The 13,335-nt window shown below is 47.7% G+C and overlaps 1 protein-coding gene across 8 annotated transcripts in view; it reads right to left on the bottom strand.

The window, feature by feature from the left end:
- The window catches only part of AOPEP (aminopeptidase O (putative)), a 539,579-nt gene that overhangs the window by 282,284 nt on the left and 243,960 nt on the right, over positions 1-13,335 (bottom strand). For 7 of the 8 annotated variants that reach the window (XR_011020920.1, XM_068237287.1, XM_068237306.1 and 4 more), the window contains exons 8-9: positions 3,532-3,634; positions 269-376 (exon numbers count right to left, since the gene is read on the bottom strand). Coding sequence is in view for 7 of the 8 variants with exons in the window: in XM_068237287.1 (XP_068093388.1) it covers positions 269-376; positions 3,532-3,634 (211 nt within the window). In the remaining variant the exon portion in view is untranslated. The remainder of the gene's footprint in view (positions 1-268; positions 377-3,531; positions 3,635-13,335) is intronic. The other variant, XM_068237315.1, reaches the window with a different exon arrangement.

Below are 13,335 nucleotides of genomic sequence, written 5' to 3'. Positions count from 1 at the left end.
TTTGTCAAATGGTATTTTCATTTGTATCATTACTTGAATTATTCCATGGATTTATCTCTCTGGGTGTCATTTATTTTTTAAATTAATTTCAGAAATAGTTGTAATATTTATATTACCTCATGCACACTTCTCCCAAGGGACTATGTTTTTTTTTTTAATTGTTAGCATAAATATTCTTAACTCAGTGGTATTATTATCTGGCATTTTGCTGAATTATTCTTTATATTCATTCAATTATATTGCAGAGCTTTTATTGTACACAACTTACCTGTGAGAGAATAAGCTGCCCATGATATTTTTTTACAAATTCTCTCAAAAAGTTAAAATAAACGTCTTGACCCATGGTATTTGCTAGAAACCGAAGAAGAAAATAACCCTGGAAAATGAAGAGAATGAATTGAACTCGGGTATGGCACATTTACACATAATTTTGATTTTACATTTGTTTTTGCAAGAATTACATGGTTAAAGTGGACATATAAAATGGTGATATGCAGTTAAAGTGCATCTCCTGGGCCTACACAAATTAGGAAATCGAAACGTCACTCTGGACCGATAAAACCCATTAGTGCAAAAAGATATGTAAATAGTAATGAGGAGGAGTGGGTATTGAAAGGTTTAGAGGGGGAATGTTAGATTTGCAGATGGGCATTTAAAACCAGGGGGACTCATGGTAGGTTTGGCGGGGGATAGTATTAGAACCTGAAGACAACCACACAGCATTGAGCTAATGGAACCTGAAGACTCATACATATGCTTAATCACTGTCACCTAGGACAAATGTTGTTAATTGTCTGGGGTGACAGTTCAGGAATGATCACGGAGCAGACGCACTTGCTTGGCTATAGCAATATTCCATGAGCAGAGGAAGAGCAGAAGGTGCAGGGAATAGGGGTAGCTTGTTTAGTGATCCAGCAGAGCCCCGATGCTCAGATTCAGCCTGAGATGATCTCAAGTGATTGTGTCAGTGCCAGAAATCTAGCATCAGTTCTACGGCAGCTTTAAAGGGCAAGCAGAAATTTATGCGGATGTCAACATATTAGTTTCTCGTTAGGTGAGCATTCAATCTACTGATTTTTATAATTCTTGGAAATCCACTTTTTTCCCCAACAAATAGAAGTTTATTGAAGCATTGGAAGGTACAATCACAAATCCATGTATATCCATGTATCCATGTATGTTATCAAGTTCGCTGATGACACCACCATTGTTGGTCTTATCTCTGGGAATAATGAGCAGGAGTATCGCCACCAGGTTGACAAAATTTGCCACTGGTGCAGGGAAAATGGGCTGGTCCTCAACACTGCAAAAACGGTTGAGATGATCATTGACTTTAGGAAACACGCTACCACTCCACCCCCAATCAGCATTGATGGCACGGTAGTTGACAACGTTTCCTGTGCGCGCCTCCTCGGCACGACAATCTCTAAGGACCTGACTTGGAAAGCCAACACAACCTCCACCCAGAAAAAAGCCCAGCACAGACTATTTTTCCTACGTCAACTAAAGAAGTTTGGTATGGCCCGCGAGCTTCTGACGAGCTTCTACACTGCCACAATTGAATCTGTCCTCTGCTCCTCCATCCTGGTCTGGTATGCTGGCTCCTCCGCCAGCGACAGACACAAACTGCAGAGGGTCATCAGATCAGCGGAGAGAATCATTGGGAAACATCTCCCCTCTCCAGATCAAATCTTCAACTATAGACTGCGCTCCAGAGCTCATAAAATCGCTAATGATCCGTCCCACCCAGGCTTTCGCTTCTTCAGTAGACTTCCCTTAGGCCGGAGATTCCGATCCATCTACACCAGGACCACAAGGCATAGGAACAGTTTCTTCCCATCAGCTGTAAACTGTCTGAACTCTTAGGTCTCTCTACTGGTAGCACCTAGCCTGACTGCACGGCTGCACACTACATGTATACGTGTTCAAATGTACCCAATTGCTGTAACGGTATCCTTTATATTGTCCTGCTGCTTACTATGTATTTGTATTGTATGCCTTTGTTCTTTTTCACACTAGCCCTGTATTTGCCAAATCCAATTCCGGGCACGGCCCAGTCGTGCTTGGCGAAATAAAATATTCTGATTCTGATTCTGTATAAATCATTAAAAACAGTAAGGGCTCGTTTCCATCTAGTGCACGCTTATAGAAACACAATTGCAGGGATAGCAGACAGTGCATAGATTGTACTGCCTGCCGTTTCCATTCATGCGCTGCGATTCACCGCTGAATTGCCGCACATGGTTTGCTGCATTTTGGGGCGATTCAGCCCGTGATCCCATTCATTATGGGCTGAATCGAGCCCTAATACATGTTGAAGTTAACAATACATGAGTTGCTATAACTATATAGGGCAACTGGTTGAAACAAAGAACAAAGGCGACACCCAGCCACGTACATTATAAATAGAATTGATACACATGCATAGCAGGGATTCATAAATACTACGAAAAGGCAGTGCAGAATTCAAGAAGTAAAAAAATCATCTTATTGGAAGAAATGGATGATCTTATCAATTCGAGTAGCGTCCCATGGCTCTGCGACTGAGCTTGGATAGAAAGAAGCCAGGCAGACAGTGCCCATCGCTCGCACCATTTATCCCAAACCAGATGGAATTTAGGGGGCATATTTCTGTGGGCATAGATTAACTTTTTGTATGGGACAGCAGTATCAATCTGCCTAACCCATTTTGCCGTATTAGGGGATTTGGATTCCAACCATTTCAGTGCTATCTCTTGTCTAGTAACAAACAGTCTCAGACATACATTTTTTGTTAGCTGCCTGGATAGTCTCATCTGAGAACACCACCAATATACATTGGAGTGGGTTTCGAGATATTGGGCATCCCATCTTGTCATGTAGGAATGTGACTATTTGTCTAGAAAAGTCAGCAGCTGGTGGACATTCCCAAATTAGATGGACAAATGAAGGGGCAGAGTCCTAGCACCAAGGGCAAGCATTGGGTATGTTATTGTTAAACTGGAGTTTAGAGTGGACCATACATGTCTGGTGTTGAATATAAAGCTGCATTACCCGCTCTCTGAGGTTTGGCAAAGTGCATTTAGCTGCTGATAATGCCTCATCCCAGTCTTCAGGAAATCTACTTTAAAGCTATGGCTGCACTCCTGACATGTAATATGCTGTTTTCTGTATTAAATATCTACTGTAACATGAGTTTATATAAACTTCCAGTGCCAGTGTGGTAATTTATGATCTGCTGAAGGCTGAAATATTGTTTGTTGTATAGATTTTCTTTAAAATTGTACTTTGAAATGTTATAATAAAAGTTACTGTCGGTTATCATATTTCTGACTATTGGTTTATATAGCACTGACATGTTCTGTGGTGCCATACAAATACATTATTATTTCCCATTTATGTATTACTGACACAGTTGTGACAGTGTTTTACAATGTGCACTTAACTTGTGACATTGTTGAAGCTAGGATACTATAAATGCAAGGCAGAAGTGCCCACTAAATTACCACATATACAAGCAACACATTTACATGGATAAAAAGAGGTAGTTACCTTTAAATAATGCACCTGCATGAAGGCTTTGTCTGGATTCAGTCCATGTCGAACAGCAGAAGCTCCAGAGTCACTGACTTCTCCAGTGCTATCACCCTGAGGCCTGAAGAAGTAGAACATACAAAATAAGAACATGCAATAATTACAGTACTATATAATGAGGTAATGGAATACTGGTTGCTAAATTGCGAGTGTACTAGAAGCATAAGTATAAATTAGGAGACCCCAGCATTTTTAACCCCAGCAATTTTAATGGGGTCTCCCAAAATTCACATCCCTTTCCCAACGGTGATACACGCATTACTTTTCAAAATACAGGCATGTCAACTCCACTATTAACAGCATAAGGTGTTACATTTCGCCTATATTGAATGTAAACAGACGGCAGTCTATACTACTTGGCTTTAACCTATTTTTACTGCCCCTACAGGGTTAAATTAACCCACATAAATGTGCTGGTAATATCTGCAAACATGAAGTACAGGTGTACCAGCTGCTCCTAGCTCATTTTTGTAATAAAAAAACATTGACTGTGACAAGTTTGTATTTTAGCAAACACACAATTGGAGAACCTCACTCCCAAACAATTCTCTGCTGCTTTATAAAGCCTGCAGGCTGCTTATAAGCCAATGAAAAGTGCACACATAATACACCTAGCTTGCAGTTTAGTTAGGAGGGGGGCAGATGAGAGGGAATATCCTGCACGCTGGTGCCCCCTGCTGGTCATATAGCCATTGTCTATATGCAACTGAAGCCCTCTCCTACTAATTGGCTGACTTGCTCAGCTTTTGCTTAATTATCACTGCAAGCTAGGTGTATTATGTGTGCACTTTTCATTGGCTTATAAGCAGCCTGCAGGCTTTATAAAGCAGCAGAGAACTGTTTGGGAGTGAGGTTCTCCAATTGTGTGTTTGGTAAGTTTTAGAGCAGTAGGAGACAGGCCTTGGAGGTGGCAGCTCCAAGGTTTTGGCTGCGCTCACATATGGTGTTAGATGCTGGTTCTGGGGCCCCGGGCAGTGAGAGTTCCCGGGGCCCCAGGCTGGCTCATGCACCATTGTTTTTAATTATTGTAGTATCCCATGCAGTTTAGTTAGGAGGGGGGCAGATGAGAGGGAATATCCTGCACGCTGGTGCCCCCTGCTGGTCATATAGCCATTGTCTATATGCAACTGAAGCCCTCTCCTACTAATTGGCTGACTTGCTCAGCTTTTGCTTGATTATCACTGCAAGCTAGGTGTATTATGTGTGCACTTTTCATTGGCTTATAAGCAGCCTGCAGGCTTTATAAAGCAGCAGAGAACTGTTTGGGAGTGAGGTTCTCCAATTGTGTGTTTGGTAAGTTTTAGAGCAGTAGGAGACAGGCCTTGGAGGTGGCAGCTCCAAGGTTTTGGCTGCGCTCACATATGGTGTTAGATGCTGGTTCTGGGGCCCCGGGCAGTGAGAGTTCCCGGGGCCCCAGGCTGGCTCATGCACCATTGTTTTTAATTATTGTAGTATCCCATGCAGTTTAGTTAGGAGGGGGGCAGATGAGAGGGAATATCCTGCACGCTGGTGCCCCCTGCTGGTCATATAGCCATTGTCTATATGCAACTGAAGCCCTCTCCTACTAATTGGCTGACTTGCTCAGCTTTTGCTTGATTATCACTGCAAGCTAGGTGTATTATGTGTGCACTTTTCATTGGCTTATAAGCAGCCTGCAGGCTTTATAAAGCAGCAAAGAACTGTTTGGGAGTGAGGTTCTCCAATTGTGTGTTTGGTAAGTTTTAGAGCAGTAGGAGACAGGCCTTGGAGGTGGCAGCTCCAAGGTTTTGGCTGCGCTCACATATGGTGTTAGATGCTGGTTCTGGGGCCCCGGGCAGTGAGAGTTCCCGGGGCCCCAGGCTGGCTCATGCACCATTGTTTTTAATTATTGTAGTATCCCATGCAGTTTAGTTAGGAGGGGGGCAGATGAGAGGGAATATCCTGCACGCTGGTGCCCCCTGCTGGTCATATAGCCATTGTCTATATGCAACTGAAGCCCTCTCCTACTAATTGGCTGACTTGCTCAGCATTTGCTTGATTATCACTGCAAGCTAGGTGTATTATGTGTGCACTTTTCATTGGCTTATAAGCAGCCTGCAGGCTTTATAAAGCAGCAGAGAACTGTTTGGGAGTGAGGTTCTCCAATTGTGTGTTTGGTAAGTTTTAGAGCAGTAGGAGACAGGCCTTGGAGGTGGCAGCTCCAAGGTTTTGGCTGCGCTCACATATGGTGTTAGATGCTGGTTCTGGGGCCCCGGGCAGTGAGAGGTTCCGGGGCCCCAGGCTGGCTCATGCACCATTGTTTTTAATTATTGTAGTATCCCATGCAGTTTAGTTAGGAGGGGGGCAGATGAGAGGGAATATCCTGCACGCTGGTGCCCCCTGCTGGTCATATAGCCATTGTCTATATGCAACTGAAGCCCTCTCCTACTAATTGGCTGACTTGCTCAGCTTTTGCTTGATTATCACTGCAAGCTAGGTGTATTATGTGTGCACTTTTCATTGGCTTATAAGCAGCCTGCAGGCTTTATAAAGCAGCAGAGAACTGTTTGGGAGTGAGGTTCTCCAATTGTGTGTTTGGTAAGTTTTAGAGCAGTAGGAGACAGGCCTTGGAGGTGGCAGCTCCAAGGTTTTGGCTGCGCTCACATATGGTGTTAGATGCTGGTTCTGGGGCCCCGGGCAGTGAGAGTTCCCGGGGCCCCAGGCTGGCTCATGCACCATTGTTTTTAATTATTGTAGTATCCCATGCAGTTTAGTTAGGAGGGGGGCAGATGAGAGGGAATATCCTGCACGCTGGTGCCCCCTGCTGGTCATATAGCCATTGTCTATATGCAACTGAAGCCCTCTCCTACTAATTGGCTGACTTGCTCAGCATTTGCTTGATTATTACTGCAAGCTAGGTGTATTATGTGTGCACTTTTCATTGGCTTATAAGCAGCCTGCAGGCTTTATAAAGCAGCAGAGAACTGTTTGGGAGTGAGGTTCTCCAATTGTGTGTTTGGTAAGTTTTAGAGCAGTAGGAGACAGGCCTTGGAGGTGGCAGCTCCAAGGTTTTGGCTGCGCTCACATATGGTGTTAGATGCTGGTTCTGGGGCCCCGGGCAGTGAGAGGTTCCGGGGCCCCAGGCTGGCTCATGCACCATTGTTTTTAATTATTGTAGTATCCCATGCAGTTTAGTTAGGAGGGGGGCAGATGAGAGGGAATATCCTGCACGCTGGTGCCCCCTGCTGGTCATATAGCCATTGTCTATATGCAACTGAAGCCCTCTCCTACTAATTGGCTGACTTGCTCAGCTTTTGCTTGATTATCACTGCAAGCTAGGTGTATTATGTGTGCACTTTTCATTGGCTTATAAGCAGCCTGCAGGCTTTATAAAGCAGCAGAGAACTGTTTGGGAGTGAGGTTCTCCAATTGTGTGTTTGGTAAGTTTTAGAGCAGTAGGAGACAGGCCTTGGAGGTGGCAGCTCCAAGGTTTTGGCTGCGCTCACATATGGTGTTAGATGCTGGTTCTGGGGCCCCGGGCAGTGAGAGTTCCCGGGGCCCCAGGCTGGCTCATGCACCATTGTTTTTAATTATTGTAGTATCCCATGCAGTTAAGTTAGGAGGGGGGCAGATGAGAGGGAATATCCTGCACGCTGGTGCCCCCTGCTGGTCATATAGCCATTGTCTATATGCAACTGAAGCCCTCTCCTACTAATTGGCTGACTTGCTCAGCTTTTGCTTGATTATCACTGCAAGCTAGGTGTATTATGTGTGCACTTTTCATTGGCTTATAAGCAGCCTGCAGGCTTTAAAAAGCAGCAGAGAACTGTTTGGGAGTGAGGTTCTCCAATTGTGTGTTTGGTAAGTTTTAGAGCAGTAGGAGACAGGCCTTGGAGGTGGCAGCTCCAAGGTTTTGGCTGCGCTCACATATGGTGTTAGATGCTGGTTCTGGGGCCCCAGGCTGGCTCATGCACCATTGTTTTTAAGTTTGTATTTTAGAACAAAAGCAAAATCAGTCATACAAATACTTTACATTTTTCATCTGAGCTGCTCTTAAGTTATTTTAAGCCGATTTCCTTGGGCAAACATTCTTTGTATCTCATATCTCTGGAGTATTATTATTATGACTATCAGTGGCTACAAACCTCTGGGCCCGATGCGGAATTTGGATGTGGGCCCCCTGGCAACAACAGCCCCCCCTCCCCCGGCAACACCCGACGCACACACATATCCGAATCCCTATAGCCAGCTATAGGTCCCCCCAGTATAGGTAGCCAGGCATAGGTAAGCCAGTATAGTTGCCCCAGATATAGGTTAGCCAGGTAGGTGCCTCCAGCATAGGCAGACAGTATAGTTGCGCCTAGTATAGGTGAGATAGGCAGGCGCCGCCGGTATAAGTTAGATAGATAGGTGCCCCCAGTACAGGTTAGCTAGGTGGGTGCCTCTAATATAGGTAGCCCGAATAGTTGCCCCCAGCATAGGTTAGATAGCTAGGTGCCCCCAGTATAGGTTAGTGAGATAGGTGCCTCCAATATAGGTAGCCAGTATAGTTGCCACCTGTATAGGCTAGCTAGGTGCCCCCAATACAGGCTAGATAAGTAAGTGCCCCCAGTATAGGTTAGATAGGTAGGTGCCCCCCAGTATAGGTTAGATTAGGTAGCTGCCCCCCAGTATAGGTTAGATGAGGTAGGTGCCCCCCAGTATAAGGTTAGATGAGGTAGGTGCCCCCCAGTATAGGTTAGATTAGGTAGCTGCCCCCCATGATAGATTAGGTAGCTGCCCCCCAGTATAGGTTAGATTAGGTAGGTGCCCCACAGTATAAGGTTAGACTAGGTAGGTGCCCCCCCCCAGTATAGGTTAGATTAGGTAGGTGCCCCCCATTATAGTTTAGATTAGGTAGGTGCCCCCATTATAGGTTAGATTAGGTAGGTGCCCCCCAGTATAGGTTAAATTAGGTAGCTGCCCCCAGGATAGATTAGGTAGCTTCCCCCCAGGATAGGTTAGATAAGGTAGCTGCCCCCAGGATAGATTAGGTAGCTGCCCCCCAGGATAGATTAGGTAGCTGCCCCCCAGGATAGGTTAGATTAGGTAGCTGCCCCCCAGGATAGATTAGGTAGCTGCCCCCCAGGATAGATTAGGTAGCTGCCCCCAAGGATAGATTAGGTAGCTGCCCCCCAGTATAGGTTAGATTAGGTAGCTGCCCCCCAGGATAGATTAGGTAGCTGCCCCCCAGGATAGATTAGGTAGCTGCCCCCCAGGATAGGTTAGATAGGTAGGTGCCCCCCAGGATAGGTTAAATTAGGTAGCTGCCCCCCAGGATAGGTTAGATAAGGTAGCTGCCCCCAGGATAGATTAGGTAGCTGCCCCCCAGGATAGATTAGGTAGCTGCCCCCCAGGATAGATTAGGTAGCTGCCCCCCAGGATAGGTTAGATTAGGTAGCTGCCCCCCAGGATAGATTAGGTAGCTGCCCCCCAGGATAGATTAGGTAGCTGCCCCCAAGGATAGATTAGGTAGCTGCCCCCCAGTATAGGTTAGATTAGGTAGCTGCCCCCCAGGATAGATTAGGTAGCTGCCCCCAAGGATAGATTAGGTAGCTGCCCCCCAGTATAGGTTAGATTAGGTAGCTGCCCCCCAGGATAGATTAGGTAGCTGCCCCCCAGGATAGATTAGGTAGCTGCCCCCCAGGATAGGTTAGATTAGGTAGGTGCCCCACAGTATAAGGTTAGACTAGGTAGGTGCCCCCCCCCCAGTATAGGTTAGATTAGGTAGGTGCCCCCCATTATAGTTTAGATTAGGTAGGTGCCCCCATTATAGGTTAGATTAGGTAGGTGCCCCCCAGTATAGGTTAAATTAGGTAGCTGCCCCCAGGATAGATTAGGTAGCTTCCCCCCAGGATAGGTTAGATAAGGTAGCTGCCCCCAGGATAGATTAGGTAGCTGCCCCCCAGGATAGATTAGGTAGCTGCCCCCCAGGATAGATTAGGTAGCTGCCCCCCAGGATAGGTTAGATTAGGTAGCTGCCCCCCAGGATAGATTAGGTAGCTGCCCCCCAGGATAGATTAGGTAGCTGCCCCCAAGGATAGATTAGGTAGCTGCCCCCCAGTATAGGTTAGATTAGGTAGCTGCCCCCCAGGATAGATTAGGTAGCTGCCCCCCAGGATAGATTAGGTAGCTGCCCCCCAGGATAGGTTAGATAGGTAGGTGCCCCCCAGGATAGGTTAAATTAGGTACCTGCCCCCCAGGATAGTTTAGGTAGCTTCCCCCCAGGATAGGTTAGATTAGGTAGCTGCCCCCCAGGATAGATTAGGTAGCTGCCCCCCAGGATAGATTAGGTAGCTGCCCCCCAGTATAGGTTAGATTAGGTAGCTGCCCCCCAGGATAGATTAGGTAGCTGCCCCCCCAGGATAGATTAGGTAGCTGCCCCCCAGTATAGGTTAGATAGGTAGGTGCCCCCCAGTATAGGTTAAATTAGGTAGCTGCCCCCCAGGATAGATTAGGTAGCATCCCCCCAGGATAGGTTAGACTAGGTAGCTGCCCCCAGGATAGATTAGGTAGCTGCCCCCCCAGGATAGATTAGGTAGCTGCCCCCAAGGATAGATTAGGTAGCTGCCCCCCAGGATAGATTAGGTAGCTTCCCCCCAGGATAGGTTAGCTTAGGTAGCTGCCCCCCAGGATAGATTAGGTAGCTGCCCCCCAGGATAGATTAGGTAGCTGCCCCCCAGGATAGATTAGGTAGCTGCCCCCCAGGATAGGTTAGATTAGGTAGCTGCCCCCCAGGATAGGTTAGGTAGCTCCCCCCAGGATAGATTAGGTAGCTGCCCCCCAGGATAGATTAGGTAGCTGCCCCCCAGGGTAAATTAGGTAGCTGCCCCCCAGGATAGGTTAGGTAGCTGCCCCCCAGGATAGGTTAGATTAGGTAGCTGCCCCCCAGGATAGATTAGGTAGCTGCCCCCCAGGATAGATTAGGTAGCTGCCCCCAAGAATAGATTAGGTAGCTGCCCCCCAGTATAGGTTAGATTAGGTAGCTGCCCCCCAGGATAGATTAGATAGCTGCCCCCCAGGATAGATTAGGTAGCTGCCCCCCAGGATAGGTTAGATAGGTAGGTGCCCCCCAGGATAGGTTAAATTAGGTACCTGCCCCCCAGGATAGTTTAGGTAGCTTCCCCCCAGGATAGGTTAGATTAGGTAGCTGCCCCCCAGGATAGATTAGGTAGCTGCCCCCCAGGATAGATTAGGTAGCTGCCCCCCAGTATAGGTTAGATAGGTAGGTGCCCCCCAGTATAGGTTAAATTAGGTAGCTGCCCCCCAGGATAGATTAGGTAGCATCCCCCCAGGATAGGTTAGATTAGGTAGCTGCCCCCAGGATAGATTAGGTAGCTGCCCCCCAGGATAGATTAGGTAGCTGCCCCCCAGGATAGATTAGGTAGCTGCCCCCCAGGATAGATTAGGTAGCTGCCCCCCAGGATAGATTAGGTAGCTTCCCCCCAGGATAGGTTAGATTAGGTAGCTGCCCCCCAGGATAGATTAGGTAGCTGCCCCCCAGGATAGATTAGGTAGCTGCCCCCCAGGATAGGTTAGATTAGGTAGCTGCCCCCCAGGATAGGTTAGGTATCTCCCCCCAGGATAGATTAGGTAGCTGCCCCCCAGGATAGATTAGGTAGCTGCCCCCCAGGGTAAATTAGGTAGCTGCCCCCCAGGATAGGTTAGAGTAGGTAGCTGCCCCCAGGATAGGTTAGAGTAGGTAGCTGCCCCCCAGGATAGGTTAGGTAGCTGCCCCCCAGGATAGGTTAGATTAGGTAGCTGCCCCCCCCAGGATAGGTTAGGTAGGTAGTTGCCCCCGTCCCCAGGATAGATTAGGTAGGTAGCTGCCCCCCAGGATAGATTAGGTAGATAGGTAGCTGCCCCCCAGGATAGATTAGGTAGGTAGGTAGCTGCCCCCCAGGATAGATTAGGTAGCTGCCCCCCAGGATAGATTAGGTAGCTTCCCCCCAGGATAGGTTAGATTAGGTAGCTGCCCCCCAGGATAGATTAGGTAGCTGCCCCCCAGGATAGATTAGGTAGCTGCCCCCCAGGATAGGTTAGATTAGGTAGCTGCCCCCCAGGATAGGTTAGGTATCTCCCCCCAGGATAGATTAGGTAGCTGCCCCCCAGGATAGATTAGGTAGCAGCCCCCCAGGGTAAATTAGGTAGCTGCCCCCCAGGATAGGTTAGAGTAGGTAGCTGCCCCCAGGATAGGTTAGAGTAGGTAGCTGCCCCCCAGGATAGGTTAGGTAGCTGCCCCCCAGGATAGGTTAGATTAGGTAGCTGCCCCCCCAGGATAGGTTAGGTAGGTAGTTGCCCCCCCCCCCAGGATAGATTAGGTAGGTAGCTGCCCCCCAGGATAGATTAGGTAGATAGGTAGCTGCCCCCCAGGATAGATTAGGTAGGTAGGTAGCTGCCCCCCAGGATAGGGTAGGTAGGTGCCCCCCCCCCCCATAATGGAGGGGGGAGCCGCAGCCACGGGGAGGGCAGCCCGACCTCTCCCTCCCTTCCTCTCCCCGGCCCCCCCCCCCCCCCCCTCAGATGCAGAGTGAGCGCTCACGGAAGCGCTGTAGGCAGAACTCACCTCCGTCCCTGCGTTCCAATCGCCACTGATCTCCTCCAGCTCTGTATAGATGCTGATACATCGGGAAGCAGTGTGTGTATCAGCTTCTATGCAGAGAGGAGATCAGCGGCGATTGGAACGCAGGGAGGTGAGTTCTGCCTACAGCGCTTCCGTGCGCGCTTGCTCTGCATCTGAGGGGGGGGGCCCGGGGAGAGGAAGGGAGGGAGAGGTCGGGCTGCCCTCCCCGTGGCTGTGGCTCCCCCCTCCCAATAGCGCGCACGGGCCGCATGGCCCTCCAAACGGACATGGGCCCCCAGGCCCCTCCCCGCCTCCTCAGGAGCCGGGCCCGGTCGCCATGGCAACCGTTGTGACCGCGGGCCCTATGCCATTGATGACTATTATTATGCATTTACATAACGCTGATATCTTGCCCAGTACTTTCCTAAGTATGTTCTCATAATGTGACTAATATATTTTACTTAAGGTAGCCATTAACGGTCCAATTTCTAGCAAGAAATCGTTCGAGCGATCAGAAATTCTGATCGGAAGTGAAATATTGTAATAAATCGTTCACTACACCATCAACCAACCAATCTTTACTTCCTATCTATCACAACCAACAAGAAAATCAAAATTTTGGTTCGACAAAAATTCATTTGGGCGACATTTTTTTTTTCACTCATTCATAATCGATTGTGTCCACAAATGGAGATTATTTACAACCAATCCGATCAGAATTTCTGATCGCTCAAACAATTTTTCGCTAGAAATTGGACCGTTAGTGGCCACCTTTACATTAGTCATTTGTGGTCTTATCTGTACATGTACAGTATTATAGCAGTATATTCATCAAACATGCAATAAATCATATGAACAATTGTACCACCAATGGCCAACTTCACAGGGGAAATATGATGACTGCTGTATGGCCTTCAGCCCACTGAGGTCTTGTTGACAATGCGTTCCAATTGCGTGTCCGCTCGCATTGGAAGTTTTTTGAGGCAATGTTTTTTCCTTTCCCGGCGCTTGGGTGGGCGATGTGTTTTTGTAAAAAGCGCTTTTCTAAGCGCTTGTTTCAGAGCGGTTTTGTAATTCACTCCCTGTCACAAGTCAGGAAGTGAACTCTGACATGGAAAAGAATAAATACAATGTATTTATTGTTAAAAACGCTCACGCAATCGCTGCACAACGCGATTTTGTGAGCGTTTTTCCTATACCAT

Source organism: Hyperolius riggenbachi, chromosome 1 (assembly GCF_040937935.1).
Source record: "Hyperolius riggenbachi isolate aHypRig1 chromosome 1, aHypRig1.pri, whole genome shotgun sequence".
NCBI lineage: Eukaryota > Metazoa > Chordata > Amphibia > Anura > Hyperoliidae > Hyperolius > Hyperolius riggenbachi.
Note: the sequence above shows the minus strand (reverse complement) of the source record. Positions and strands in the feature narration are given on the sequence as shown.